The 27,988-nt window shown below is 37.4% G+C and overlaps 4 protein-coding genes and 1 long non-coding RNA gene across 7 annotated transcripts in view; 2 read left to right on the forward strand and 3 right to left on the reverse strand.

Annotated features, from left to right (window-relative positions):
* The window catches only part of LOC124413490 (CDC42 small effector protein homolog), a 31,308-nt gene extending 23,673 nt beyond the window's left edge, over positions 1 to 7,635 (reverse strand). Inside the window, exon 1 of the mRNA XM_046894108.1 lies at positions 7,224 to 7,635. The gene's annotated coding sequence lies outside the window, so the exon portion shown is untranslated. The remainder of the gene's footprint in view (positions 1 to 7,223) is intronic.
* A 5,969-nt stretch (positions 7,636 to 13,604) lies between these two features.
* LOC124412831 (sterol carrier protein 2-like) lies at positions 13,605 to 16,421 on the reverse strand. Of its 3 annotated transcripts, none has more exons than XM_046892981.1 (2): positions 16,235 to 16,421; positions 13,605 to 15,876 (listed from the first exon to the last, which is right to left on the reverse strand). In XM_046892981.1, the coding sequence occupies exon 2, from the start codon at positions 15,866 to 15,868 to the stop codon at positions 14,243 to 14,245; it is 1,626 nt and encodes a 541-aa protein (XP_046748937.1). In that variant the 5' UTR covers positions 15,869 to 15,876; positions 16,235 to 16,421; the 3' UTR covers positions 13,605 to 14,242. The 3 variants fall into 3 exon arrangements, with proteins under 3 accessions (XP_046748937.1, XP_046748940.1, XP_046748939.1); XM_046892984.1 differs by lacking the exon at positions 16,235 to 16,421 and adding an exon at positions 16,186 to 16,209; XM_046892983.1 differs by lacking the exon at positions 16,235 to 16,421 and adding an exon at positions 15,984 to 16,130.
* An 897-nt stretch (positions 16,422 to 17,318) lies between these two features.
* LOC124412830 (kelch-like protein 18) lies at positions 17,319 to 21,608 on the forward strand. Its single transcript, XM_046892980.1, has 9 exons — positions 17,319 to 18,045; positions 18,429 to 18,559; positions 19,008 to 19,148; positions 19,236 to 19,595; positions 19,676 to 19,854; positions 19,968 to 20,148; positions 20,260 to 20,476; positions 20,552 to 20,721; positions 20,872 to 21,608. The coding sequence occupies exons 1-9, from the start codon at positions 17,644 to 17,646 to the stop codon at positions 21,080 to 21,082; spliced, it is 1,992 nt and encodes a 663-aa protein (XP_046748936.1). The 5' UTR covers positions 17,319 to 17,643; the 3' UTR covers positions 21,083 to 21,608.
* A 1,919-nt stretch (positions 21,609 to 23,527) lies between these two features.
* Positions 23,528 to 24,965, forward strand: LOC124413279. Its single transcript, XR_006929857.1, has 2 exons — positions 23,528 to 23,742; positions 24,191 to 24,965. It is a non-coding gene; the product is annotated as an uncharacterized LOC124413279 (long non-coding RNA).
* Positions 24,713 to 26,801, reverse strand: LOC124413278 (zinc finger protein OZF-like). Its single transcript, XM_046893768.1, has 2 exons — positions 26,097 to 26,801; positions 24,713 to 25,942 (listed from the first exon to the last, which is right to left on the reverse strand). Exons 1-2 carry the CDS (start codon positions 26,310 to 26,312, stop codon positions 24,992 to 24,994), a joined length of 1,167 nt encoding a protein of 388 aa, XP_046749724.1. The 5' UTR covers positions 26,313 to 26,801; the 3' UTR covers positions 24,713 to 24,991.
* Between the last annotated feature and the right edge of the window lie 1,187 nt (positions 26,802 to 27,988).

The raw sequence follows: 27,988 nt of genomic DNA on the forward strand, positions 1-27,988 counted from the left end.
TAAATTTTTCCTCGAGACAAGGAGAAAGTACAACAAATGGGAATAATCATTGTTACACGTAGTCTCAAGTCAATCAAACAACGTAAGTATTTGAAAAGATACGGATAAAGAAAACGCGAGACGAATAACAATTCAATTACAAATCCAACGAACAACATTCAAACAACTTCCACGAGTATATAACTTTTAATTATCACCTAAATATTATTTGTAAAATGCACTCAATTTCTGTGCGATCAATTCTTTGCTCAAATTATCCTCACAATTGAATTTGAAATTAAAAGAAAAACAAACAAACATACAAACAAACAAACATTTCGCCAACAGTATTTTCACTACATTATATAATGATAATCAGCACGCTGCAGGTGGACACTAATAACTCTGTTACCTGTACAATGTACATAGTAGCTATTTGTATACATAGTACATATGCCATTTAATCAGGTTGCACATAAACCACTAAACTTCGCAACCCAGGAGTTTTATGTATATATATATATATATAAACTTTTGTTGCCTCCGAGTTATACATACGGAGATAGATAGCAGAGCGCGATTGAGCGCCATACAATTCTATAACAAAGTTGACATTAACTTCTATACGTATGCCTATATAATATTCTATACATATATAGACGTAGGTGTTACCAGCTAACTAGAGCAATCGACCGTTTCACAGCATCCCAACTCTCTCTCTCTCTCTCTCTCTCTCTCTCTCTCTCTCTCTCTCTCTCTCTCTCTCTCTCTCTCTCTCTCTCTCTCACGTAATAACTTGGAACAGAGTGATGCGGACGGAAAAAAAATTCTACTCCAAATAAAAATTCTACAAATAAAGTTGTATAGTATATATATATATATATAAATACACACACACACGGACACACGTATTTTCGTTTCGGATGAATAAAAATGATTTCGTCGTCTTTATAACGGAGGTGAATGAAGCGTATAGTAGAAGAACAACGGTGTTTTTCGTCAACTATTTCACCATGAAATACGGTGATTGCCGACCTAAAGAATGACTGTTCGTTCGTTCCTCGTTATAAGCACCGAAATCACAGTTTCATTCACTGGCGTACATACACTACGTACAACAATGGTTGCTTTTCTTCTTGTTTTGTGTAGTTTTTTATTTAACCCCCTCCCCTCGCAATTAGAGTTTCCGAGGAAGAACATTATGCGGATATACAAATTTTTGTTTTCACCACCGATCAGGCATAGATAATCGATACTTTATACAACACAAAATCGAAAGGTTTGCGAGAAGAACAATGCGTCGTAAAATATATCGCCACACTTTCACTTCCAGAAATACTATAATAATAACAATAATAACAATAATAACAACAATAGCAATAATACACGTCACACAAGCTTAGTTCCAGCAGCAGCAGGTATAATTTCGATACGAAATCGCTATGAATTCACACAATACGATACGGTGTCATGTTTATATCCTTTTGTCATCGTTCGCGTCTTATTCCGTAAATAAAAATTTCCATTTTACACTCTCAGAGAGCAAATTACGCGAGTAACTCAACGACGCGACGTTTTGTACATATATACAATTTTTAAACTTGATATACATGACATATTATTATTATTATATAGCAACGTTTACTTCGTTAATTAACTTTAATTGCTTTATACGCTTACTGATTTCCTTTTCTATTATTATTATTACTGTTATTATTTCTTTGTTTAATTCTCATTATACGTAAGTTGATGCACTCATAAATTGAGTCATCAAAATTATGATTAAACATGTATAAAATGTTATTAAAGTATAAAATACAGCAAAAGACAAGCGGCAATTATTATATTATCTTTGTGGTTATCGGCACGAGGTGCACAGTAATATAAAACAGGTATATATATAAATATACAGAATAATGATGGTCGAAAGCGAGCCGGATATTAAAATTCAACGAAACAAGTGCTCTGCAACATTTTTTTTTTTTCTTTCTATTGTACACATCGTATACGCATAATAATATACATTCGTATGTATAATGTTGATATCCGTGTTTTCGCATCGATGACAATTCTTTTTTACCTTGAGACAAATGTAACAAATATAGATTTATTCGAACTGTGAGAACCTCCTCGCGTATCACACCTACACGTATACATATCTATATCAATATCCATATCCATATTTCCGTCAAGTACACTTTGACCTTTCGAATGGAATATATAAGTAGGTACCTGCGCGTTGTCAGGTACGTGTAATTTTAGAACCAGATATCCCAACCGATTGTTCCACGTCTATTATACCTGCACAGGTATAATATATAAATATATATATATATATATATTCATGTAAGGCTGATGCTTATTCCCAGCTACACGACTATACTAAATTCAGAAACAACATCAAATTCAACCTGCATTCAAAATTAGTCATATATTATAAAAACAACATATCTATATATCAGCTTAGCAATACCAATTTACTTATACAATAACTTGGCTCCACGATTTTACTATCACAATTTATTTATTTCTTCATTTCAAATGATTACTATACCGTACCGGAGCATAATAATAATAATAATAATAATAATAATAATAACAACAATAATACTAGTTTGTAGAGAGAACAAAAAAAAAAAAAAAAACCACCTATCAGAGAAAATGTATAATTTGTATTACTTTTATTTACATCCATAACACGCCGTTCCGAAACGCCATAACCGTAATCGATTTGTGACATAAAAAAACAAAAAAAAAAAAAGAAAAGCGGGAAAAAAAAAAATAATATCAATCAAATAAAGGATTCCGATAGAAAAATATATACATGTATATATAAATGTCATTATAATAATTAATATATAGATAATATAATACATATGCGGTTTTGGCGTTTTTCCATCCATCCTTTTTTCTCGATACACACATCATACATACCTAGTACCTACACAACATATTATACAAGCCTGTACATTGAGTATATAACTATAGATATATAAACGCGAATGTAAAGCACCGATTGTACGTAAGAAATTAGTCGATTAATCCGATGATCCTCAGAGAGTGTGGCTGCAAACAGTTAAGTAAGGTAGAGGCTCTCCTCTCCCTCCTCCTCCACCGACAAACACTTTTATACATTGCACCTATAAAACCTTACACATAGACACACACACACACACACGAGAGTCTCGCGGCACTTTCACCGCACGTTTTATACGAGAGCAAGAGTGGTCTATTTACGCCTTCCGTGGGCGAAGGATGATAATGCGTTCGGTTCTCCATGGCCGTCTGTGCAAAGGTGTTAGAACGTATGATACAAACACTCACACCATGGACTGAAGCCCGAACGGAAAAGTCTAATGTCAAGCCCAAAACCATGCGTATAACTAAGACATAACTATTTAACTAAATTATGGTTAAATACGTGCGTAGGCAGACGATTTTACGCGTCAAAATTACCAATTAAAACAATATGTAACATATATTATTTCTAATTACTTCCTCGTGGTTAATCACGCAAGTTTGCCGCCAGTTAATAAAGCGTCAAGTTGAAGAATAATAACGATATAATAAAATCAAGAGTGTCGACGTCCGAGCGAAAAACCATAAGAGACGTAGACCTTGATACGAGGGAAACAAGAGGAGAATAAGAGCCGAGCGATGAAAAAATAAATAAATAAATAACAACAAAAAAGATAAAGCAGTAAAAACATTTGAAAAAAAAAATCAGAAAGCGATCAAGGAAAGGTCATCATGTTTTCAAGGGCTTGTATGAACGAGAGATGTAAAAAAAATATCTGCTGCAATCAAGGGTCCAAGAGCCGATTTACTTGAGACTCCGATTTCGGTGATTCATCATCTCATATATCATTATTACTGCAACGAGAGTGCAAGGTTGTAATATATGCGTTTCTTCTACAACCTACGTGTGTGTTGTATGTGTGTGTATATATATATATATATATATATATATATATCGTAATCAAGGAGAATCGAAATTTAGTTTTCATTATATTTACCGCGCTTCGTTTATACTGTGCAGCCAGGTTAAATAGGATGTTAAAATGATCCAAAAACTGTAGGTATATAAGGAAACCTGCCTTCACCTGGTATATATCGTAATCAAACGATTGTTGTTCGGTTGGCGTATACGTAACGTGTGTATACATATATATATATATGTATATACAGCATCGAACGGCGTAACCGAACGTCGAACCAAAACAGGTTGCTAATTACTCCTCCTCACGGATCGTATAATAAACATGATCCTTAACACAGTTAATCCTAAATGGAATAAACACCTGCTGGGTCATTGAAGCTTTTACATGTCGCTAAATTTCACATGTACAATATCGCGCCGATAAGAAGTTGATTAATTAACGCGTGTCGAAAATCCGAAAGTGAGTAAAAATTATAGTAGTAGGTAGATATAATAGAATGTTTAAATGCCTTAATCATCCGGCTAACTTGTTTTCTTCTCTCCGAAACGAAAATAGCGAGTTTTATTTTATATGCATTTTGTTTGGCATCGGAAACAAGTTAGACACAACCGGAAAGTTACCGCATTTGTGCATCTCGCTCTATCGTAATTCACAATAGGAAATATATGTATATCACATCTGGGACTCAAACACCCCGGATTGTAATTACATTTACAGAGAAAAGGAGGAAAGAATGAATGGAAACATAAAAATAGATATACTATACATATGTAGGTACGCGTAAAACGTACATTGTACAAGCCTAGTCGGTTATTTGAGATTATGACAGTGTTTGACGTTTCCTTTTCTGCGTTGCGGGTGGTGTGACGCTTCCGGTCCCGCACTCTCTACTGTACATACATCCACCTACCTACCTCTGTATTTCAGTAATATAACTACAGACCGCGTGGTCGTGGATCACCATCACTATTATATCGCCATCGTAAAACATCGGCAGCAGACGAAGTGAGCAAGGTAGGGAGGTGACTCCCACCGGACGGGAAACTGTACACTGTTAAATGTTAATTCCGACGGGACAAGGTTCATCCTCCTCCTCCGCCGGTCCTTTTTCTCTTCTCTCTCTCTAGCGTCATGCGTGATATGTTCAATGCCAATGTGATCGCGATGAATCAACACACGCATACACACATGACATACCTATACCTGTATAGCGCTGTTTATATAGCCGCTGAAAGCACTTAAAGAACGATTCCCAAGAGCCGGAACGACGCCAATGAGAAGTTCTTTCGTTTTATAGCTAATTCCAGAGAGAGGGAGAGATAGAGAGACAGAGAGAGGAAATTGTGCGTGTTTAATAATATCGAACGGTGTGCCATCATCGTCATCATTGGCAGTAGCTATCGCATCACGTTCCCTCGTTAATTAATCAATCACCATCACCCAATGAAGAGTTCAAAAGTTGACCGTGCACGCCGGGTTTGATTACCAATGAAAAATCTCTCAAGTGGCGTTGTTCAGTCGCAGTGTCGAATAAATTATAAAGAAAAATAACAACCGTAACAAACAAACAAACAAACATTTCTCAGGACTATATTCTGATAGCTTCTATAATCCGTGAATCATGAATGATATGTATTAATACAAGCTTGATGATTAATTTTTAATCCAAACAGAAATATCTGTGATACGATTTGTGGAAGTGTTTAATTAATCGAGATTTAATTTTACGATTAGCCGTATTATCCGCTTCGGGGAATATAAACCATCTTCAAAGCTACAAAGGAAACACGAAAAATCCGCGAAACGGGAATCATTTCCGTTCTTTCGCTGAGCGAATGATTACCCGATGCTACTTGTATTCCTGCATACCCGCAACAACGACAAGAAGGAAGAAGAGGAGGTGGAGGAAAAGGAGGAGGAGGAATGGATTGAACCAAAAAAGGGTCGATTCAAAGGCGCCAGATGTCGTTCAGGAATGCGTCACGAAGAGTGCGTGCATGATGTCGAGGCAGGTTTCGTATGTTCGTACGTACAATATGTACATATCACGGCCATCGAGCTACACGACGATCCTACCGATCTCTGTCTAGCTCATCTCGGTATAGGTATGCAGACCTGGTAGCCAAATTCAGGAAACCGGGTGAATTGCACGTGCGATTCACCGTCAAGAGAGAGAGAGAGAGAGAGAGAGAGAGAGAAAGAAGAGGAATTTTTCTATACAAATCGCTGAATTCAACAATTATAATTGATATTTACAACGTTAATCCACAGTTTTATCTTCAACTGTATATATAATTATTGTACCTCATCAGAACTTCCGGTATAATAATATGATCCATTTATCATGTGCGTTGAGATAAGAAGGGAAAAAAATGGGTAAACGAACAAAAATTAATCAGCCCCCTCTCCCTCCCCCCCAAAAAAAGATCGATCACGTATCGTTCATTGCCAACGTCAATGAGGTAGATAATCCAAGTTTCCGAGGCAGCATGATTAGACTGCGAACTTCGGTCGGCTGAAAAACTATACAGCATGTATATTCACGATGATAAGGAAAACGCGAAAAGCGTAAATCACTGTCGTTGTGAATGAAGGTGATGAAAAGGGAAAAATAGAAGCAGAGAGTAAACTAATAAAGCAGCCGAAGGAAAATTTTAGAACAAACATTGCTTGCAGTGTTATAGAAGCGGGATGCACGAAATGTTACGAAAGAGAGGAGAGAGAAAAAAATGAAGAAGCTGCACGTGCAGCGGCTTATTGTAATAACAGCAATATTGTTGTTGTTATCGTCACGTTATAACAGATTTTGTTACCCCCGTTCTCTCTTCGGGCTTAATATTTCAGACATATTCATCGCGTGCAGTACGGCTAATATTAAATGGCATGTCGCTGTTTGTCTGAGCGGTTTAACGGCGATTCCAAGAATCGAGTTAGGAAATCCGCGCGAATGAAAACAAAAGAAGTTTGAAAGAAATACGAAAAAAAAACAAAACACCGTCGTGGAATAATCCTCGTTCAGTCGAACGAACGCCATCGCTTTTCGTCGTCTGACGAAAGGTTACACGAATTTAATGTATGGGTATACAAATAACACAAATACATACTCGACACCCGGCCTGCACCGCCGCCGCTCACTTTCGGCATTTATATTTCCCCGAGAAGAGAATTAAACAAAGTAAAAGGATGAGCGACGGTGAGGGAAATAGGCACCACATGAAATAAAATACAAGCAAACGATGGTAAATTGTGCCAGCAGCGCTACCAATTACCGTACATTTTTAAAATACGGCCGACAAGACTTACCCTTGTTTTTGAGCAACGGATATGCGGTGCCGAGCAGGTGAGACAGCTCGATCCGGAAAACGAACAGCGACGTGAAGGAAGGAAAATCGCCCAAACCACGTGACCTTGTCCGAACCTGATAGACTCGGATCTCCACTGTTTGTTGGCTCACTGTTTTTATCCCGCGTTAAGAACTCGAAAATCTCTTTCACTTCTTTCTAGCCGCGACCGTCTCCTTCGGTAACCCCTTCTCTTTCTTTTTCTTTTCTTTTCTTTGCTTTTCTCGGCTTGGCTTGGGCTCGAATTGACTCTCGGTGTCTCGGGGAGACGCGACGCGACCCGACCCGATCCGATTCGATGTGCGTAACTCGTCCCTAGAACAAACGGTGAACTCAGCGAGACTCAAGCGCGACTGAACCGAACGCAAACCACGAAGTTGAAGAAACGGCAGCGTGTGGGCGGCCATCGTATGGAGGGGGGAGGGGTGGGAGGCAGATCGGCCATCCGCCGCGCGACGGTGGCGCCGTGAACCCGGCTCTTCGTCGTGGCGATGTATAGAAGCTCTTTTCGCGACTCCCGGGCAGTGGTTCTCATGTAATGCATGTAAAATTTAAAACGGCAATTTTTCGATACCGCTTATTTTTTTTATTGTAATAATTGAAGGACGGCGGTCAGGTGGGGGGAGGGGGTAATCGTTCGTTTTGCAGTTTATGCAATAGTTTCGGCTGTTATCTTGATTTTATCGGAGAATTTGTGGCTATCAGATAACTCGCCAATTTTCAACTTTCGACTAAAAATGCTCGTATCTAAATTACTTGTAGCAAATTTCACTCTTACGATCGATATTTAACGACTTTATCCGTAAAATCAAGATCGCGGCCAATGCTAGATACAAAGGTGGATAAGAAATTTTATTTCAGCCTAGAACCGCAGCTCTCGGAGGACCATCAAATACAAAAGTTAGAAAAAAACAGCTACTGCAGCATCTAGTTTAAATTCTGGATTTAGACTGCCATTGACCCCCCCCCCCCAAGCTATTACAAAAACGAAATAGCGGTATAGAAAAACTGCAATTTCAGGTTTTTTTACGAGATAGTCGCAAATTTAGCACTCATCAAATTAACATAAGCTAATAAGAAGAGCTGGTAAGATGAACTCTTCAAAAATTGAAACATGGAAAATACGAAAGTCGTAAACGAAAGCTTAGATACCTATGCTTTCGTTATGCATTAAAATGCCTTTCTAATGGTTATAAAAATTGTAGATTCTCGCGATTGTACTCTGCGATGGGTCATTTTATTCGAAAGATTGTTTTCTAAAAATTCACTGAAATATTCCTCGTGTTCCTCGGGTGTAATGTTTCTTCACGTTTGGAAAATCTGTTTTACAAATGAGTCATCGTAGAGTGAAATCGAAATAATCCTACTAGATTTTTAATAACTTTGAAGTGATTTAAAATGAAGCATCGATGTTTCGGCTTTTGTTTGAAATTCCTATATTTTCTATTTTTGCATTTCCAACGAGATCTTCGTAGCTCACGAATATAGTAGGTAATGCAATACAGGACACGATGTACGACTATCTCGATATAAAATTATCTGGTACAGAGTATCGATTTTTGGCTCACCAAGCCTTCCACGTACAAGGAATCAGGATTTATCACTCGGCGTAACAATAACAGCTGATTCACCCATTGCTGTAAAACGACCGTGTGTTAAACGAGCGTGTATACACTCTCAGGGAGGCAATGATTTGTGAAAATGTATATTTTATAAATAGATACTTTGGCAGCAGTCCGCTTTCAAGTTCAAATAAACGCGTAAAGACTACAAGTAATTTTCGTATGTATTTTGAATCACGGATCCCCTCGTCTGTTTAAACCAATGCCCAAACAAGAGCGGAATCGTTTCGACCCTAGAATGATTATCCTTCTCTTCGCCCCTCAGCCCTCCTTGCAGCGCTGCACTTTGAACCGTTTCAGCTCATGTTCGGAACCCAGAATGCGTCACTGTTTACCTAAGTTGCAAACCGATTCAGACAATAACATGTATAATTTAGCGATAGGGCGAATGTTTGGTTTAGGGTGAATTTCGGAGGCTACAACAACGCCATAATCGACTTTCACGTGATCAATTGACGATTTATGTTTATCACTGACTGCATTGTTTACGAGAAAATTTACGACAAACAAGGTACGCGATAAGATGATAATTGGATGAGCTGGTAAATCGCATCGTTAAATTGTATTTCAATTAGTCTTTCGCAATTCATTGCTCCAGTTTAATGGCAGCTGCAGACTCGCGATCAATGGCGAGAAAAGCAGCGGTGCTTATATAGATATTTCTATACATCTATAACCGCTCTACGCTGTGGAAGCGATATCCGTAATAGATTAAACTCCGATTTTCTTAACGATTTCATCTGCGCGTAACGGTTTCGGGTCAAAGAGATCGCGCTTGTCGGTGTATCGTAAACTCGGCGCGTAATTAAAAATTCGACAACGGAAGAGCTCGCTGCTGCTGATGCAGCCTTCTGGTTTGCTTCGGAGTGCAGAGTACTTGTACACTGCTTCTAACGTAAGATTAAGACGGAGATATGATTACACGGATCGTTACATGATTGGTACCCTCTCGCAGCTCGAGTACCTCTGTATGCCCGATGACTGTGGCAAAAGATTAATAAATTGTTGCGGAAGTAATGCGCGTCTGATCTCGTCTCCGGTCCATTACGTGTCCTGCGAGGTGTAATCGCGGGTTCAAGGATCACAAGACTCACCGATCGTCTATCTCTACCCAGAGCTCCGACAATTCAAGAGTTTTTAAAATCGAAATAAATCGAATCGTGGCAGGATAATTAACGAGGAGTAAAGAAAAAATTAATCCCAGTGCCAGTGTATGATAATTTCGAAAGGAAAGGGTATATACCGAAATTCTTTTAGCATTACTGTTCGTTTCATCGAGAATTACGATTTACGGTATAATAAGAATTTCAAATTTCATAATGCCCGATACCGCCCGTATCGAAATTGTAATTTGATGTAAACTTATTCCGCACCACGTAACTTTCACTTACAATTACTTGCATGAATAAACGTATACGTATAACGTTGCGTCGATGATCATTGGGAACATATACTTTGGATCTCACCTGCCATGCACTTGCATCGCTGCGGTTCTCGATATTGCACGATGTTACAAAAACGACAAATACTTATTACAAACTCGATCGTATAAGCCTGATTCGATGGGAAGTCCTGGTCTGCACAAAGACAGTGGCATGCACGCATCGTGGATCAGCAAGGATAATCGGACGACCCATCCGTTAGTCAAGAGACTTAGTATAGGATAACGGAGGTGTCAGAGGCCTCGTAAAGATCTAGTGACCGTGTCGCCGTTTTCAGTTCAATTGCTCAGTTCATCAGGCTTCGTCCCAGTTGTTCGTCCGTCCGTCTTATTCTATAATCCTGAGCCTGCAGCAGTTCCGTCCTCGACGATGCAATGCAGACGTACACACGAAACTCGCGAGCCTCCGTTTCTTACAGCGATTAAAGACATCCAGCAGAGAGATGTATGGGTCACAATGACGAAGTGGAGTGATCCGGAACCCTGTCTTATCTGGGTCGGCGTACATCCATCAATGTTGAACGGACAACCGGTTCGCCGTTCCAGCTCTACACTTTATAAACGCATTATAACACATCCTTCAACCCGCGGCAAGATTCGGCTTCCGACGTGATTCTCTTTTTGCTCCCTTTAATTATTTCATTATTTATTGCCTTCCGTGGGGTCGGACGCGCCCCTCGTCGACGCAGATTATTGTCTCATCTCACATCCCCTATAATCCATGCAGGTCCTCGATTGAAAGGACCGCTCTGTAGACAGCCGATTGAAATTACTTCCGAAAGTTGTAGCAATTTTTTTGCTCCAGTGTTGATGTTCTATTAATCCCAAAATCCCTCAAGTTCGTTCGTCGAAAATTAGTCTGCAGAAAGCAACGCGTTTCTTCTCTTCATTTTGATATTTTGGACGGGAAAAAAAGGTTCGCAAAAAAAACCGTAGAAACTTTATACGTATTGCCGTTGGCCCTTTCAGAAGACAAGACATAGATCTGGGCGTGCGGTGCGTGCAGCGGCATGCAATTAGTTCATATGTTAGATCGTTGTCTCGATATTTTAGAAAGTCACAGAGTCATAAATTCATCGCACAAGGTTCATTGATCATTTCTGTAATCTAAAATCCGATAAGATGAATATGATACCAAAAGGGTGAACGAGGACTAGTTGAGTTATTGTCTATTTGTTGATTCTTGTCCGTTTTTTTTCTCGTTCAGTACCGCGACAAGAATATAACAGGATTACAGTTATTTTCGGCGTTTTCACACCGCGACACGAGTTGGCAATAGAGGTTGAATGTGCAACGAGCATACTGGCAAGTAGCCAGGATATAATCAAAGTTTTGTTCGGTATTTTTTATTGATCTTTTTTGTATAACCGATTTCCAAATTCACCTGAAGGCTGAAAAATAATTGTAGGATAATTTGGATGACAAGTTTGTTGCAACAATATACGAAAGCGTCTCATATTTCGGAAATCAATTCCGACCGCCGCCGCCGCGCAAAGAAATTCTGAAGTGATGCTTAAGCACCGGGTGAAATAACACTCGTGTGTTATTCGTTGTATCATATAACTGCGCGTAACCCAGTTGATGGGATACTTCGGTTCCTCAATGATATCATTCCACCGCACAAAGCGTTAAAGTAATCAATAAACGCCAAGTGGCACCTCTCTCAATCACTCGCGAAGATTTTGCAACCCGAGCAGGTTTGCGCACTTCAGATTCATCTCAAGTGGTCAGCATCGCAAAGTGCGCTGATGTATAAGGTATCTGCGCAAACTGAACGGCTGCTGCACTTTTCAAGAATGGCATACGGCTTGCAGGTTTCGAGATACTGCCAAGACAATCAGCGACCAGCGTGGGTAAATGCGTTGTGTGAATATCGTGATCCAAGATGCAGATCTAATATTGGTATTGGAAGACGCCATCTGGTGAAAGAAAACACAGCATTACTTCAAGAGAGTCGTATTTGAATGAATAATACTTAAAAGTCCTCCGTCGTTCAATTTTTCTTCTGCATCATAACGATCATAACCGAATGTAATAGAAAATAAACGCTGCGGCGGGCATTCTGGCCGACGTCTTCTGCACCTCGTTGTGCGTGTTATAATCATGTAATTTGGTCTCTTTTCGGTGCCATATTGCGTGTGCCGTTTTCACGGCGCAATTATACGCACAATACCCTGCTCTATCAGTAAAATAAATGCAGGCTTGACCTACCGGACATCCTGTCCTAACTCTCGCTTATTAAATCCAATGTTTTTTCACACTGCAGCTATAATAATTAATATAAAGCGGGCAGCTTGTCTACTCGGTAAATTCTTAGGCACATCATCTGGGACTCGATGCCTCTGCCCGTGTCTTGAGACGATGTGGGGAGATGTAAGTCTTATGTATGTATCATACGATTCTATTTGCAGCAAATGGGGTTGGAGTGAAACAACTGGTTTCCGAACAACGCGTTCAACAACTAAGAGCCGCTGCACTGCATTTAGAACCGGGATAAGAATGCGGTATACAGTTAATTAAACGTGGATATATGGAACAAACACTTTAGTAGACACAGTGCCCGACCGCTAGATAATACACACCATGACGCGTTTTGAAAAAAAATTCCTTCGTAATCTATGCGCGAAGTATAAGGTATAATATGTATTTACTGGGATTCAATTCTCTTGTTAATTTGAAAGGTAAAGTACTTTTCTTCCCTAATAATAGCACGCCCTTTCAGCCGACAGTATAAATTATGCAATGACCCGTTATGCAATCTTCTAGATGCAAAGAGCGGTTCAAAAATCCCCGCCACGCTGCCGCCACTTTGGAAGATTCAAATATAACTGTATAAATCCCCTCAACTCTGGTAAACCAATTTTTTAGTTGGTGCTGCCCTCTGTGAACGCGGTTCAAGATTACTAGTTTTCACCGCAAAGTTTCAGCAGTAGAAAAATACCAAAAATACTTTTCAGCAATGACAAGGATGTTGTTGATCACAAGTATATAAATTACACGTGATACGATGACACTAAATTTTTCAGGACTATTTTAGCAACGAATTTATGACACTATTTCCACACTAAATTAATTTTTAAAAGTGTTATATGTGTATCGTTAGATCGATTGATCTCTAAGCAGTCATGTTCGAGTAACCGTTTATTCGAAACACCTCATTTACAGAACAATCCATTCGGTTTTGAATAAAGTTATATATATATATTTTATGTTAAAGATGTTTTCTATCCCATAAAATATCGGAATTGTCAAGAATCCATTGAACCTGTATATATGCGTGTATATGTATATTATAAAAATACAACTATATTTATATATATGTATATAATTATAAAAAATACAAATTCATAGAAAATAGCACCAATACCTTTGTTAGGAATGAATGAATGTTGTAAATAAGACAGATATAAACCCATAACACCTCTAACGTTGTGACAAAATCAAGTAACAAGGGTAAAGTTCTATTCGTTCAACATAATTAATTAATAATAAAATTATAACAAGGTTTGATCTTCAAATTCCAGTATACCAAAATACGTTGATCTATTCATACTTTGATTGATATAGTAGCAATATTTTGTCATGTAACAACTGAAAAATATATATTATAACTATTGATTATTCTTATCATATCCCATAGGTATTATATTACCACTGCATGAACTGATCCTGAAATTCCCAAAAAATACATGATAAACATATATTATAACTAAAATTCATGTAAACTTGCAAACTTCATTGTTCATATGTGAATTCAAAATTCCTTTTGAACACCTACAAATTTGCTCGAACGCGCACACTTGAGTTCATTTTAGTTTAACTTTTAGTCGAACTAATATCACTGCGCCAAGATAGTTCCGAATTTGAAGGTGACTTTCAGTTTTTAGAGAAATCCTGCAATATTACCAATAGACTTTATTACAATTTTGATCTAATAAGCTCGATTTTCTTTGCCGCCCTCTTTTGTAAGTCAGGTAGTTTCATGGCCAGGCCCATGTTCCCTTGGATTTTTACTTTACCCTGGAAAAACGCCTTCTGCGGATTTAGTTTTCCAGTTATAAAGTCTACGATATCTTTATCACTTATAGTAATTGTGACATCGGGTTTTGTCTTCCCGTTAAATTCCACGCTTCCTTTTCCAGTTTTTGCATTTACGATCCACAATCCCACTTCTCCGTTTGGTCCGTCGGTAATTTTGAAGGCAAAGATGCCACGTACTCTATCGATTAAATTGTCAGTATCCTCTCGCATGGCTATTTCAAGAATTTTGAACAAAACGTTAGCTTGAAATTTGTCAGGCTCAACAGCAGCCACGTTATTTCGCCGAACCGAATTTTTAGCATGAGGAAATCCAAGTTTGTACAAAGCGACGACAACTGCTCCACCCAGTCCAATATTATGTTGGAGAGCAAGCTTGGCTCCTTTAACCTGTCGCTTACCAGCTTCGCCCCTCAACTGCCAACAAAGTTCTGAACACTGAGCTAATCCAGTAGCGCCAAGAGGATGACCTTTAGAAATCAATCCTCCGCTCGGATTAATAACGAATTTACCACCATACGTATTATTCCCAGAGTCTATCAATTCTCCTGCTTTTCCGGGAGGGCAAAGACCCAGTGCTTCGTATGTGATTAATTCATTTGCCGAGAAACAGTCGTGCAGTTCAATAACGTCGACGTCCAATGGTTTGTATGGCGTATTAGTAAACAGTTTCTGTGTTGCATTCTGGGTCATGTCGTAACCGATGAGTTTGATGCAGCTTCTTTCGGAAAACGTTGACGGCAGGTCCGTAGACATCTCCATACCGACAATCTCGACTGCTTGGGCCTCCAAATTATTTGCTTTGACAAAATCTTCGTTTGCCAGAATGACAGCGGCTGCACCGTCGGACGTTGGACAACACTGAAGTTTTGTTAAGGGGCCAAAAACCTTTGGGGACTTCATTATTTGTTCTAGGCTATATTTCTCTTGAAATTGAGAGTACGGGTTGTTCGTAGAGTGCAGGTGATTCTTGTAAGCAATTTTTGCAAAATGTTCAGGCTTTGTTCCGTACTTTTTCATGTGCTCAATACCAGCGTTTCCGAACATCTGAGCTGTTATCGGGCTAGCATCGAGCCCAGCTATATCTGCCATTAGTTCGACATGTTTATCCATAGGATTTGTTCGATCCATGAATTTTGAGGTCAAAGAACCTCGCTCCATCTTCTCAAATCCTAACGCCAACACGCAATCGGCGTTCCCAGTCTCTATGATTTGTTTGCCCATCAGCAGAGCCGTCGATCCCGTCGAGCAGTTGTTGTTTACATTGTAAACTGGGAAACCGGTCATACCAACTTCGTAGAGGGCTCGTTGACCGCAGGTCGAGTCACCATAGACGTATCCAACGCAGGCTGCTTTAATTCGACTATGAGGAATCTTAGCATCCTTGAGGGCGTTGGTTACTGCCTCCTTGGCCATATCTGGGTAGTCGAAGTCATCCCGTTTACCAGGTTTTTCAAACTTGGTCATTCCCACTCCGACTACATAGACTTTAGGCTTGTGAACCATCTTGATACCTGAGATTATAATTTTAGAATTACTTTTAGCAACAACAAAGAGAGTTTTATCGTCCAAACTTGATGACTTGTACTCGACAACTAAAAGTGAAAGTTATCAAGTATACCTTGTTGTGCGAAGCAAGACTTTGAACCTTATATAACATATATATAATTAAAAACACAACGGTAAATATTCGTGATCAAGGCTCAACTCCACTCGCAATGACTCGCAATTTACTTGCGCCACGCGTATGTGTCACGTAGGTATATATCTATGTGGTAGAAATCATGATTGAAATACAGGTGTAGATAAGCAGGTGAATTAACCTGTTTCGTTGCGGCGACGTCAGTCTGAATAACCTTTGACAATACTTGCCGGAGTCTTGGCTCACGGATGTCGCCTGGACGGTGTGAAGAATTTTCTTTCGTGATGATATTTATCCGTTCTCGCTTTACCTCCTTTCGTATTGCCTCTGGATCAGGATCTGATAAACTTAATGACCTGTTTAACAATGTCGATCGGTATAATCGCAATTGTTAATCAACTTGTATTGTACATACATACATAGTATAGTGACGTCGCATAACGTCACGTCCGTTTTCGCGATTCGCCCAGTGCATTCTGGGTGTCGCAGCTACCGTTCAAAAGTTGTTTGCGTGGGTAGTCGTTCGAATTTCAGCAACGCGATACGCAAATTGCTATTTATAATTTTTATGTGAAATAAGGTATCGCATTTTCATTACAAGTCAACATCAGATTTATTTTTCACGAGAATTCGCATTCTTCTACAACTCAAACTTGACTCGTGTTTTCTCCTTCAACTGATACATGCCAGAAATGCTAGACTGTTAGTTTTATTTCGAAACACAAAGTGGTCTGTGAATCCAACAAGAGAAATAATTTTCTTATGTTACCGTTTCATTTATACCGATATATTAAAATCAAACGTAAAAATGACTCGTTATATTATTAAGATTATTATTATTATCATGTAAAGCTCCAAGTAACGGCGCAAGTCGCGATTTAGAATATAACGCATTCCGTCGGCTTGGAAGCTTAAGTATAAATCCAAATCCAAGTTTAGACACAAAGAAAGAACGGCGGTTTAAAAGGAGTTCGTTGCCTTTCGATGATTCATTTCCATACGATCACTGGTCTGGAGAAGACAACGTTTATATCGATCAAAAGATTATCTATGTACAATATTGTATTGAAATAAACTTTAACTATATTACATACATTCATGTTATATCGACGTGATTTTAAATGTTTTTGATTGAAGATAAAATAATTAACCAATCGCGCGAAGTACGAGATTTTTTAAGTCGGCATAATTCTTAAAACTCAATTGAACTTAAAAATATATAAATTGACAGCTGCTTCTTGCGAAGGCTGTAAGCAACTACCTGGGGACGAGGTGTATGAAAGTTTTCATCACGCGGTTTTAAACTTTGACAGCAGAACGCCTACGTTATCACTTACAGTAACGACTGTGCCTATACGTTGAAATACACTTCGCGTTGAATAGAATTTGTACCCCAGGCACATCGCGCTGCAGCTATACGACAAATAATGAATAGAAAACTTGACATATTCTGACCAGTGAATAATTACTTTAAAATCGATAATTTTCCTATGAAATAACGCGCTAATAAAAAGCTTGAGACTAGCCATCGAAGCTGTAAAATTAAATCGTCAGTTTAAACGAACGTTATAATAATTGTACGGTGTACCTGAACGCGTGGTCGAATTTTTGTCACCTTTTCTCCATCCAGTGATGCAAAATGTCTCGTACATCTAGAAGAAATTTAGATCGTGAAATACCTGGTGTTTTGGTGCCGGTTGAAAACAGAGCCTCTTTGGCCAGACGAGGTGTAAACAATTTCATCCAAGCGTTACCAGGACCCCAAGGCTGGACCAGAAATGGAACATCATTATCATCGTCATCGTCGTCGTCGTCGTTGAACACAACACGCGCCGCGATACCGGGATGCGCGACGCACAGAATGCGCGGGGTTAACATGGAGGCGATGAAAATTATCCAGAAAAAGGTCGAAAACCTCGATATTTCGGATTTGGATGATGAGAAGCAGATTGTGTTCGAGCAAGTTGACCTTTACGCCCAAGGTTTTCCAGTCTTTGAAGAAATACGAAGGCAGGGGAAACTCTGCGATGTCACGCTTAAGGTAAACCAGTGGATCGCGTCCAAAGTCTTACAACCTAACCCCACTTTCACTCGTTTGTTTTTGTTTTGACAGATAGAGTAAATATGCGTCTAGATATCTATATGACATGACGGAACAAAGCAAGAGTGTTTATATTTACAATTTCTAATGACCTTTCAGAGCAGAACGACGAACTTGTATTCAACGGACGTGAAAACAATAAATACTATTTAGTATATGCGTAGTCGTAAAAAAAATTTTTTTTGCCAACTCAGGAATCCTCTTCATTTTCTAAATAAAAATACGATTCTTTCATTGCCGAAGCACCATTGATGTGTGCAAAATCACACCCCCACACACAATTTGCTTACAGTTTCATAAAATGTGTTACTCCAATTTTACAGGTCGATGATCAAAGTTTCAGTGCGCATAGGATAGTCCTGGCTGCGACGATACCATACTTTAATGCAATGTTTTTGAACAATATGATCGAAAGCAAGCAAAACGACATAACATTACAGGGAATTGACGCTGTGTAAGTTGAACAAAGTTCACTTAAATGCTAAAAAGGTAAAATCCTTGGTTCACATTTGGCAAAGAGCCAAATTCTCTACTTTGTTCTTCACTTTCGTTTCTTTGTGGATGGAAATATTCTTTATTTGAAATTCCATGGTACCTACTTTGGTATTTGTCAGTTGCTGGCAAGTTGTGTTAATCTATTTTTAAAGCTTACTCTTGTTTTCACCATATCGCTAATAACATTACCTTCGAAATACACAATAGCTTGGCAAAGCAATGCACCCAGCTTTGTATCTTTTCGGTATTTATTATTATTTTCTATGGCAAAGCGTCAAACAAGTAACGTAAATCCGAGATAGAAATCTCATATAATTCTATATGGAACAGAACTGAAATTATATTTACGCAGTGAAATAAATTTTAATGGGCTTCTCTATACGATCAGATTTTCATTATTTTTTCAGAGCTTTAGAGGCAGCAATCAATTTTGCATACAGTGGCCGGATTACTCTGACTAATAGCAACGTTCAAAGTCTTATGATGGGTGCATCTTTTCTTCATCTGCACAAAGTCAGAGATGCATGTGCCGATTTTCTCAAAAAACGGTGATTATTGAATCAAGTAAACAGGTCCAACCATGTCAAGAGATTTCTAACAATAAGCCTCAAAATACAATTTGGTTTCTTCCCTAGATTTCATCCACACAACGCACTTGGAATTCGTCACTTTGCTGATACGTTGAGCTGCGTAACTCTTGTCGAAGAAGCCGACAAATATATTCAACAGTATTTCCACGAAGTATCTTTGGCTGATGAATTTCTTGCTCAACCATTCTCTGAACTTAAAGAACTGATCTGCAGAGATGAACTGCATGTTGTCTCCGAAGAACAAGTATTTGAAGCCGTTATGCGGTGGGTCAGACACGACAAAGAAAATAGAACAAAAAATTTACCTGAACTTCTAGCTTCTGTCAGATTGCCTCTGCTTACACCTCAATACTTAGCTGATCATATCGCCAAGGAAGATCTTATTAGAAGTTCTCATCAATGCAGGTATCTGCCTATAACATGATTAATCTATGACAAAGTTTTAAACCGTATCAATTACTAAATTTCCGCTTAATACATTTTAGAGACTTACTAGATGAAGCTCGTGATTATCACCTAATGCCGGAGAGACGACATCTCTTGCAAAGTTTTAGATCCCGTCCGAGATGCTGCAACTACATAATGGGCCACATTTTTGCTGTGGGAGGTCTGACAAAGTCTGGAGACTCGCTCAGCACGGTTGAAGTGTTCGATCCATTCATTGGTATGTGCAAATTATCTGCAAATACAGAAATTAAAAAAAAAGAAACAGAATCATTCAAAGCAATATCGTAGAATAATTACTAACAAGCTGTACAATTCTTTCTCACATCTTAGGTAGGTGGCAGACATCGGAGGCCATGACTATGCTCAGGAGCCGAGTTGGTGTTGCAGTTCACAAAAACAAACTGTATGCCTTTGGAGGCTATAATGGTACGGAGAGGCTTTCAACAGTTGAAGTTTATGATCCTTGTTTGAGGACCTGGAATAAAATTGGTCCCATGCAATGTAAGCGCAGGTAAAAATACACACGAACTTATATTGGAAATATTTTCATTTGATTTAAAGTCTTATTCAATGAAGTAGTTACCCCAGCAGATCATTGTGAATTTTTTCATGTTGTGCACAGTGCTGTCGGTACAACGGCACTAGGTGATCACCTGTATGTATGCGGCGGTTATGATGGAGTTACTTCTTTGAATACGGTCGAAAGATATTCCCCAAACACGGATAAGTGGAAAATGATTAGTTCAATGAATAAGCATCGCTCTGCTGGTGGAGTGGTTGCATTCCAAGGCTATGTTTATGCGCTTGGTGGTCATGATGGTTTATCTATATTTGATTCGGTACGTTGTATAAATCATATACACCTCTTCAAAAACTTTCTAATTATTCACATATTTCAAATCGAAATGAAACAGGTTGAAAGGTACGATCCACTGAGTGGAATTTGGACTGTGATTAAACCAATGTTAACAAGGCGGTGTAGATTAGGAGTTGCGACACTTAATGGGAAATTGTACGTATGCGGTGGCTATGATGGATCGACTTTTCTACAATCAGTAGAAGTCTACGACCCTGTTATAGATACGTAAGCAAAAAAACTCAGCATTTTATTAGAATTTTTCAATAATAATCAAAGGTCTGAAGAGTCTTTGACCCCATTGTTGACCTGATTACTATCGAGGTCAGATTTGATTCGAATTGGGATGAAAAAAAATATACTGTTTTCTATCACCAGGTGGAAGTTTGTGGCCCCAATGAACGTGATGAGGAGCCGTGTAGCATTAGTGGCTAACATGGGTAAACTGTGGGCAATTGGTGGATATGATGGAGTTTCAAATCTGTCAACTGTAGAAGTATATGACCCAAGTACCGATTCATGGTCGTTTGTTGCGTCTATGTGCGCACACGAAGGTGGAGTGGGCGTGGGAGTAATTCCACTCTGTTAAAGCAGTCCATGATCTAAACGCCTTTTTCCACCATTATTGCTCAACATCATGGTTCACTGATCAGTCAATTTTGGTTGCACCGGAAAAAAATTTAATCGTTATTACAGATTTTACTGACTAATTTATTTTTATATTAAAGTCTGAGACTTATGCAGCTATTACCTATTTATTCGGTAGAGCTTTTATTGTTCTGTGTAACGCACTAGAACTATTCAAGACGAACTGTGGAATGAATCGAACCTGGTCTGAAGAATTTGAATTAATTACGGAATATTGTATAACGATTGGTAGATGTCTAACTTTTTTATTTTGTAAATTTATTTGTGTTGTCTCACATATTTTGGACATATCTTCCAGCATGATAATTTCGTTGATTTTCAATCATATTTGATGTATGTCCCGAACACTGATAATTATCATTGATCTCATTTTATACTCTCTAATCAGTTTTAATAATTATTTACGACTCTTTTTTATACCAATGTTAATATTAATCAATAAATTTTCATACGTTCGACAAAAAATTGTTCAATTTCTCGTTATATGTATGTACAGAATATTCTCAAATCAAAGGCCCAACTAATTTTCATCTTTACTCAAAACTTCTAATTAACTATTGTGCTTATCGAGCAAATTATTATCACTTGTTTTACAAGTAATTGTATGAAACCGACTCATCATTATGTTTTGATCTTCAATCGCTGTAGCGAGTCTATTAATTGCACTAGTTTGGGTTTTGAGCAAATCGCATTGATTAAAAGATGCTTCTTTAAAAGCCAGAGTAGCCAACACTAAGTTTTCTATTGGATCCCTATTAGCTGTAAACCCCTTTGCACTACTTAAATTCTTAATTGCGTGGACGACGGTATCGACATCCTGCTCTTCTATAACATGACATTCAATAAATCAGTTTAGGAAAAGTCAAATTCATGATTTCTACTGTGCAGATTGCCAAGCATGCCAATAATTACCTGCAAGTGACAAGGGCAAGTCCGCTTCCAACTGGAAGAAAGGATTTTTCTTTTAAATCCGAAACATAAAAATCACCATCAAAGTTGCGTGAAACACAGCACATCATTTTCTAGTAAGTTTTTTTAACATGATACTGAACTTACCGGGGTCTCTGCAACTTTACTGAAAGCAGTGGTAAGGTTTTGGTCATCATTTGAGAGTGTTTGAGATGTGAATGAATGGAATGTAGTCTGCAATTGTTTGGTTGAAGTTCTTGCATCTTCTGAGGCTACAGGTGGATTCATTTTCTCCTTAACACTGTCAATACTTGATGACAACAGCGAGAGTATCGTTCTCTCTGATTGAATAGTAGAGTCGCAATCATTTTCATAAATGCTGTTTTGCTCTGTTGATCCTGCAGACAATTCATACCATGTCTACAAGACACATTGTGTAGAACTATTATACCTACCTGTACTGAATTGCTCGCTATCATTACCAGTTGTTGAATTTTCGAGATTTTTAGGGCTCGATTGATTTAATGAAGGCGACGACATTGCAATAAAAATTTATGATATTAGATCTACAGTTTAATTAACTTATCTGCTTATGCCACCACTTTAATTAAACGATATAACAGTTCATTCAATTCGTTTCAGAACATTAAATGTCAGATAAAAATAATTTTAAAGGTACGCCAAATAATTGAACATATAATATTTTGAAATATTTGTTTCGACATTCATTCTGCAATTAACAATAAACCATGGCAACTATAAATTTTTGTTGCTGGCAACGCTAATTATGACTGAAAAACGTTCAGCAGGAAAAATCGTGCAACATTATTTAGTGATAACATATAATTAATTAACATTCCGAAACGTATATTAATGTGTGTAATAATAAAATAATAATTGAACGTATTAAATTGATACTAAAACAGTTACATAAATACTGCCCACCGAGTTCCTTATGTACATATAAATATACCGTATTGTTCTGAATATAAGCCAAGGTTTTTTGTCATTGACAGCACCCACCAAAATCCTCCTCGTCTTGTACGCAACCATGTTTTATGTGCGGGTAACTAAGAAAAACACCCTGAAATAATGTCTCTAAATTGAAGTTCAGCCTATATCTGGAACAAGACGGTACATGTATACGATATTTGTGAAATATAAAATCATTAATTCATTAGCAAGTAGATTAAGTATATAAGAATTACAATTTCAAAAAATCGTATATTTTATACATATATTCATGACATGATTTCACTATGAGGTGACTACGCTTGTTGATTACGTGGATAATATCTACTATTCTTATTCATTCTGGATAAAATTCTGTCAATGATGTAACATACTTGTGTAACAAAACAAGCTGGATTTATTACACATGTTAGGAGTAACAGAGAAAAAAAAAACAGTAGTATTAATAAGATTTTTTTGCCAGAATTTTCCTCTAAATCCTTTTCCTTTCACCAGTTGTGAGCTTGTTCATTGTTTTTCTTCTTGAGATCGGACTAACAGTGTTGGTTTTTTTGAGGTAATTTAAATAGTGTAAATATATTTACACGAGCAGAGATTATCGTTGAACTCTGTGCAATTTTCAACGATGTTCAATAATCTTGGTTCAATAATAATGTACTTTTACTGAAACTGTTTCAAAGATATGTCAATTCTTTCAACAGTTATATCATTTAAAGGGGGGTCCATCGACTAAAGTCGCTACCAGAACTATAGATCGCATATGGCTGTCAATGTTTTTAAAAATCCAAAGTGTAGGATCTTTTTTACATAACACAAGCTATACCTTACGGAAAAAAATAGTGGCATTGAAAAATCTTTAAAAATCGAAACTTTGGATTTTTCAAAGTGTATCTCCTCCTACAATTTTCAATATTTTTGGCTGAAATTTGGTGTGCAGACACTGTTCATTATTCCGAACAATCAGTCGTTTCAGATTTTTGATATCTTGTTTTGGGTCGTGTGTACAAAATCGACCAGGATCAAATCATTTTTTCTCGCCGTGAGCTTTAGGCATGATTTTTGGAACACAAAACAGCATTCAAAAAAAAATTTACAGGTTTCTGCAATCTACAGTTCTGGTAGCTACTTTAGTCGATGCCCCCCCCCCCCCCCCCCCCCCCAAGGGGAGCCTCCAGTGAAATAACTAAGTCCAGGATATTTCAATACAACTGAATGTGCATCAGGCTACTTATTCATAGGCCCTAAAAACCACGAACAACCATCTCAGAACCGAAAAAATATCTGGAGTAATGTGTGTTTTGAACTTTCACAAGTTCCAGACTGCGCACTCTTATTTCTTTTAAGTGAGATGGGTCATCATAATTCTCTAACTTTTCTCTAACTTTTTCAGATAGTCGAAATTTCTTGACCATATCCGGTTTTCCCAGTCTGTCGCTAACCTATCGTAACATCCATACAAAGAATGCCTAGAATCACTTTTATTTTTTTATATATTACATATTATATATTTTGCCCTTTTTCTTGCGATGTTTGTTCAAGAATTAAGATCCGGTAAGAAATTTACCGGTGGTAGGTATTCTTCGGATAGATCCTGGGGATAAGAAAAATCAGAAGACTGAAACGCGCACTACCAGGAAGATTTTTTTCGGTTTTGAGATCATTGTTTGTGGTTTTCAAGATCTGAAAACAAGTAGTCTGATACGCACTTAGTTCTATTGAAAAATGTCGGACATCACAATTTCACCAGAAGCTCCCATTAACTTTGTTTCTGTAGAAGTAAAATATTTCTATTAGATCCAGATCTAAGAATTATCATATTTGCACAGTATCTAGACGCTAATATTATGTAAAAAATTCTTAAACGATGCAGAATCTAACCAATGAAGAGTTGCATTGCAATCTGTTATAATAAGAATAAATAACATTACATATTACAATAAAAATGTACAAAAAAATATTTCAATTACGTTTATGCACGATATAATTGATCGGTTTTGATGTCTGGCAATATGCATTCGACGAATTCATTCGTCACCCCCTGCTCCATATGCGTTTGTACATGTCGACTTAGATTTGATTTTTGAATAAATGTTTTTTTACAGATACGACACTTGTGAGGCTTCATTTTACTATGGGTTAATTCGTGTCGATTCAAGCTTGATTTACGAGTGAATGATTTACTACAAATAGAGCAGCCATATGGCTTTATACCAGCATGAAATTTCATGTGTACGGTCAAGTGTGATTTTTGCCTAAAAAATTTCTGACAAATACTACACTCGTACGATTTTTGGCCAGTATGAATCAACGAGTGTACAGTCAGTGCGGATTTCTGTGTGAACTTTCTATTGCAAATGTTACATTCATAAGGTTTTTCACCGGTGTGAACGCTTATGTGAACAGTTAAATGAGAACTCTGGGAGAATTTTTTCTGACAAATATTGCATTGATAGGGTCTGGTCCCATTGTGGACTTGAGTGTGAGCTAGGAGTTTTGACCTCTGTATAAAAGACTTGTTGCAATTCGGTTGGGGACATTTATGTGTTCTCTTGGCAAAGTGGCCTCTTGTATGACGTACTAGGTAACTCTTCCTGACCCACTTTTTACATATTTCGCATTGCGCCCTGTCCTCTTCTTCCTTCTCATTTTGTACAAAATCATTCGATTGCCCAGAAATTATGTTTTCTGTAGAAGTACTTGACTGTTCTTGATCAGAACGAGCCGTATATTTGTAATTATCATCTACAATAGGATTCTCTTTGAGAATGTTCACACTGTCACACTGCGTAGAAGAATCTTGCCATGATTTCATTAGAGAATCCCACGAAAAAATGCTCCCCGATCTTACATTTCTCGAGCTAAAATTGTTCTCTGATGATGTTTCGGTATCTACAAAATCATCCTTTGTACCAAGAGTAGTCTGAAAAAGATTATTAAGACAGTAAGAAGTTGCTGGTAAGAATACAAAGGAAGGTCCTTAATATTTTGACATTATCCATAATGGTAAAAATTTTTTTCCTATAATTACGGATTACTTGCTCATTACTTTTTTCCAGGTCATTTTTCGCACTTACGGATTTTTGATCTTGTATGCGAATACATTCTTTAACACGTCCAGCTTGTGTACAGCGGGAGAACGTTGCAGAGCGAGCAAGTTCTTCATTAATGAAAGGCAACTCTGCTTTGATATATGGTGATGGATATTCATCAACGTACTCTTGACAGTTTGAAGGGAGCTCTGCAGTCGAGCCATTTTTTAGTTTGAATTCTGTACCGATGTTTGTTTCCATTACAGTAGTGGTGGGAAATTCTGTATCATTTATCCTTCATTGAATATGTAATTAGGTTAGGTTAGGCTTAGAGAAGTCTTTTCTTATAAAAATGATTATGTTTCACTATTCACACGTGCCGCACTTCACATTTATTTACCAAACAGTTTGAAATTATTCTTAATGTGCACATTTGTTAATTACGAGATACTCTGAACGTAAAGTTTCAACGTGAAACGTAATTATCACCTGTCGCGTAGAACTCTAATCCGGAATTACGCACGAACATAACCTCAACTTAACGTCAACAATCCTTCCTCTGCCTTCCTATTTGTATTATGCAATTATTCTTTGTCTATTATGAAATTGGTTTAGAAATGCATAGAACAGTTGGAGTATTTAATCGCATACATTAGGATTAACGCTTGTAAAAAAAAAAATTAGACATCTTCCAACAGCGTTTCGTACTACACAGTTCTGCGACTCTGCGAGTAAAATTGTTACCGAACTCATCGGTATAATGCATTAACACAATAGCTGTCAATACCTACATTACTAAATATACCTATATTTACCTTTCGCGAAAAGTACAGACAGAAAAATATTTTGTCTCTTCTGGTTCATACGTTGACGCGTTATTGATAAAATTTTATTAAAACTATTTTCAACTTTAGTACAATTATTGGATTAAAATCATATTGAACTGCGTAGAAAGGTGTTAGAATAAATAACACTTTCAATGGCTACGAAATCATTTTCGAAAAAGGTAGATCCCACTTGAGTTTATTGCTCGATTGTATACGGCTTTTCTTTTTTTTTCACCAAATATTGTGAAGAAAAGAAATTCGTCGATTGCACAGTGACATCAGAGTGTTCATTATTGTGTTTTTATTTTTCATTTATTTACACACAAATATATTATATAGTACCTCTTGATTTACACGTAATAACTACAATCTTCTGTTACTATCGAATATTCTTAGAACTTTGATAGAAGCAGAAACAAGCAGTATTAAATTAGAAAAAAAAGAAAAATAATTTGTTTCTTAATAATTATTCATAACATAGTTCATAATTATTAATCACAACCCTTGTTGTGACAGTTCAGTTCAAATTTCCAGGAGGTATTAATATTAAATTTAGTAATTTTCCAATAATGCATTTGCAACCTAAAAAACAACAAATAATGTGTCTTATTACTAACACTGTGATGTGTTTCGTCAGACTTTTTTGGCTGATTGACTTGACTACCATGTATTATACATCGTTCGTCACTTCTGAGCTTTAATTCTTGCCAAAAAAAAGTTCAAGTGCATCATTCATAAAGGCTGGTACACAATTTAGTTACATATTTTGAATTGTCTGACTTTTTGTCCGCCAATTATCGAATATTCTGTTTTTATTATAAATGGAAAATATCACCTTTGTTTTCAACATTATTTATTAACGATAGCCACAAGCTCATCCTGTAGAATAATTCTGTATTTAAATTGATTTCTTTCGACATTCAAAATACAAGTGTACATACAGTGTAATAAGAAATGTTGAAAAATAGAAAATTCTCTAAAGGAAAATTCTTCGATAGAAATGATGCGAATAATTTTATATTACTTTGATGTTTAAATGGAAATCAAACAAATAGTTAATATATGCTCAAATCAGTACAAGTGTTAAAAAAATAGATTTTTGGTCATTGC

The sequence above is a fragment of the Diprion similis genome, chromosome 12 (genome assembly GCF_021155765.1).
Source record: "Diprion similis isolate iyDipSimi1 chromosome 12, iyDipSimi1.1, whole genome shotgun sequence".
NCBI lineage: Eukaryota > Metazoa > Arthropoda > Insecta > Hymenoptera > Diprionidae > Diprion > Diprion similis.

Excerpts from the sequence above, each read along its gene's own strand:
- LOC124412831 (XM_046892981.1), bottom strand. The coding sequence starts at position 15,868 with ATGGTTCACAAGCCTAAAGTCTATGTAGTCGGAGTGGGAATGACCAAG.
- LOC124412830 (XM_046892980.1), top strand. The coding sequence starts at position 17,644 with ATGTCTCGTACATCTAGAAGAAATTTAGATCGTGAAATACCTGGTGTT. Across the intron at positions 19,596-19,675 it reads AGAAGTTCTCATCAATGCAG|AGACTTACTAGATGAAGCTC; the intron begins GTATCTGCCTAT and ends AATACATTTTAG. Across the intron at positions 19,855-19,967 it reads AGTGTTCGATCCATTCATTG|GTAGGTGGCAGACATCGGAG; the intron begins GTATGTGCAAAT and ends CTCACATCTTAG.
- LOC124413278 (XM_046893768.1), bottom strand. The coding sequence starts at position 26,312 with ATGGAAACAAACATCGGTACAGAATTCAAACTAAAAAATGGCTCGACT. Across the intron at positions 25,943-26,096 it reads GCATACAAGATCAAAAATCC|ACTACTCTTGGTACAAAGGA; the intron begins GTAAGTGCGAAA and ends AATCTTTTTCAG.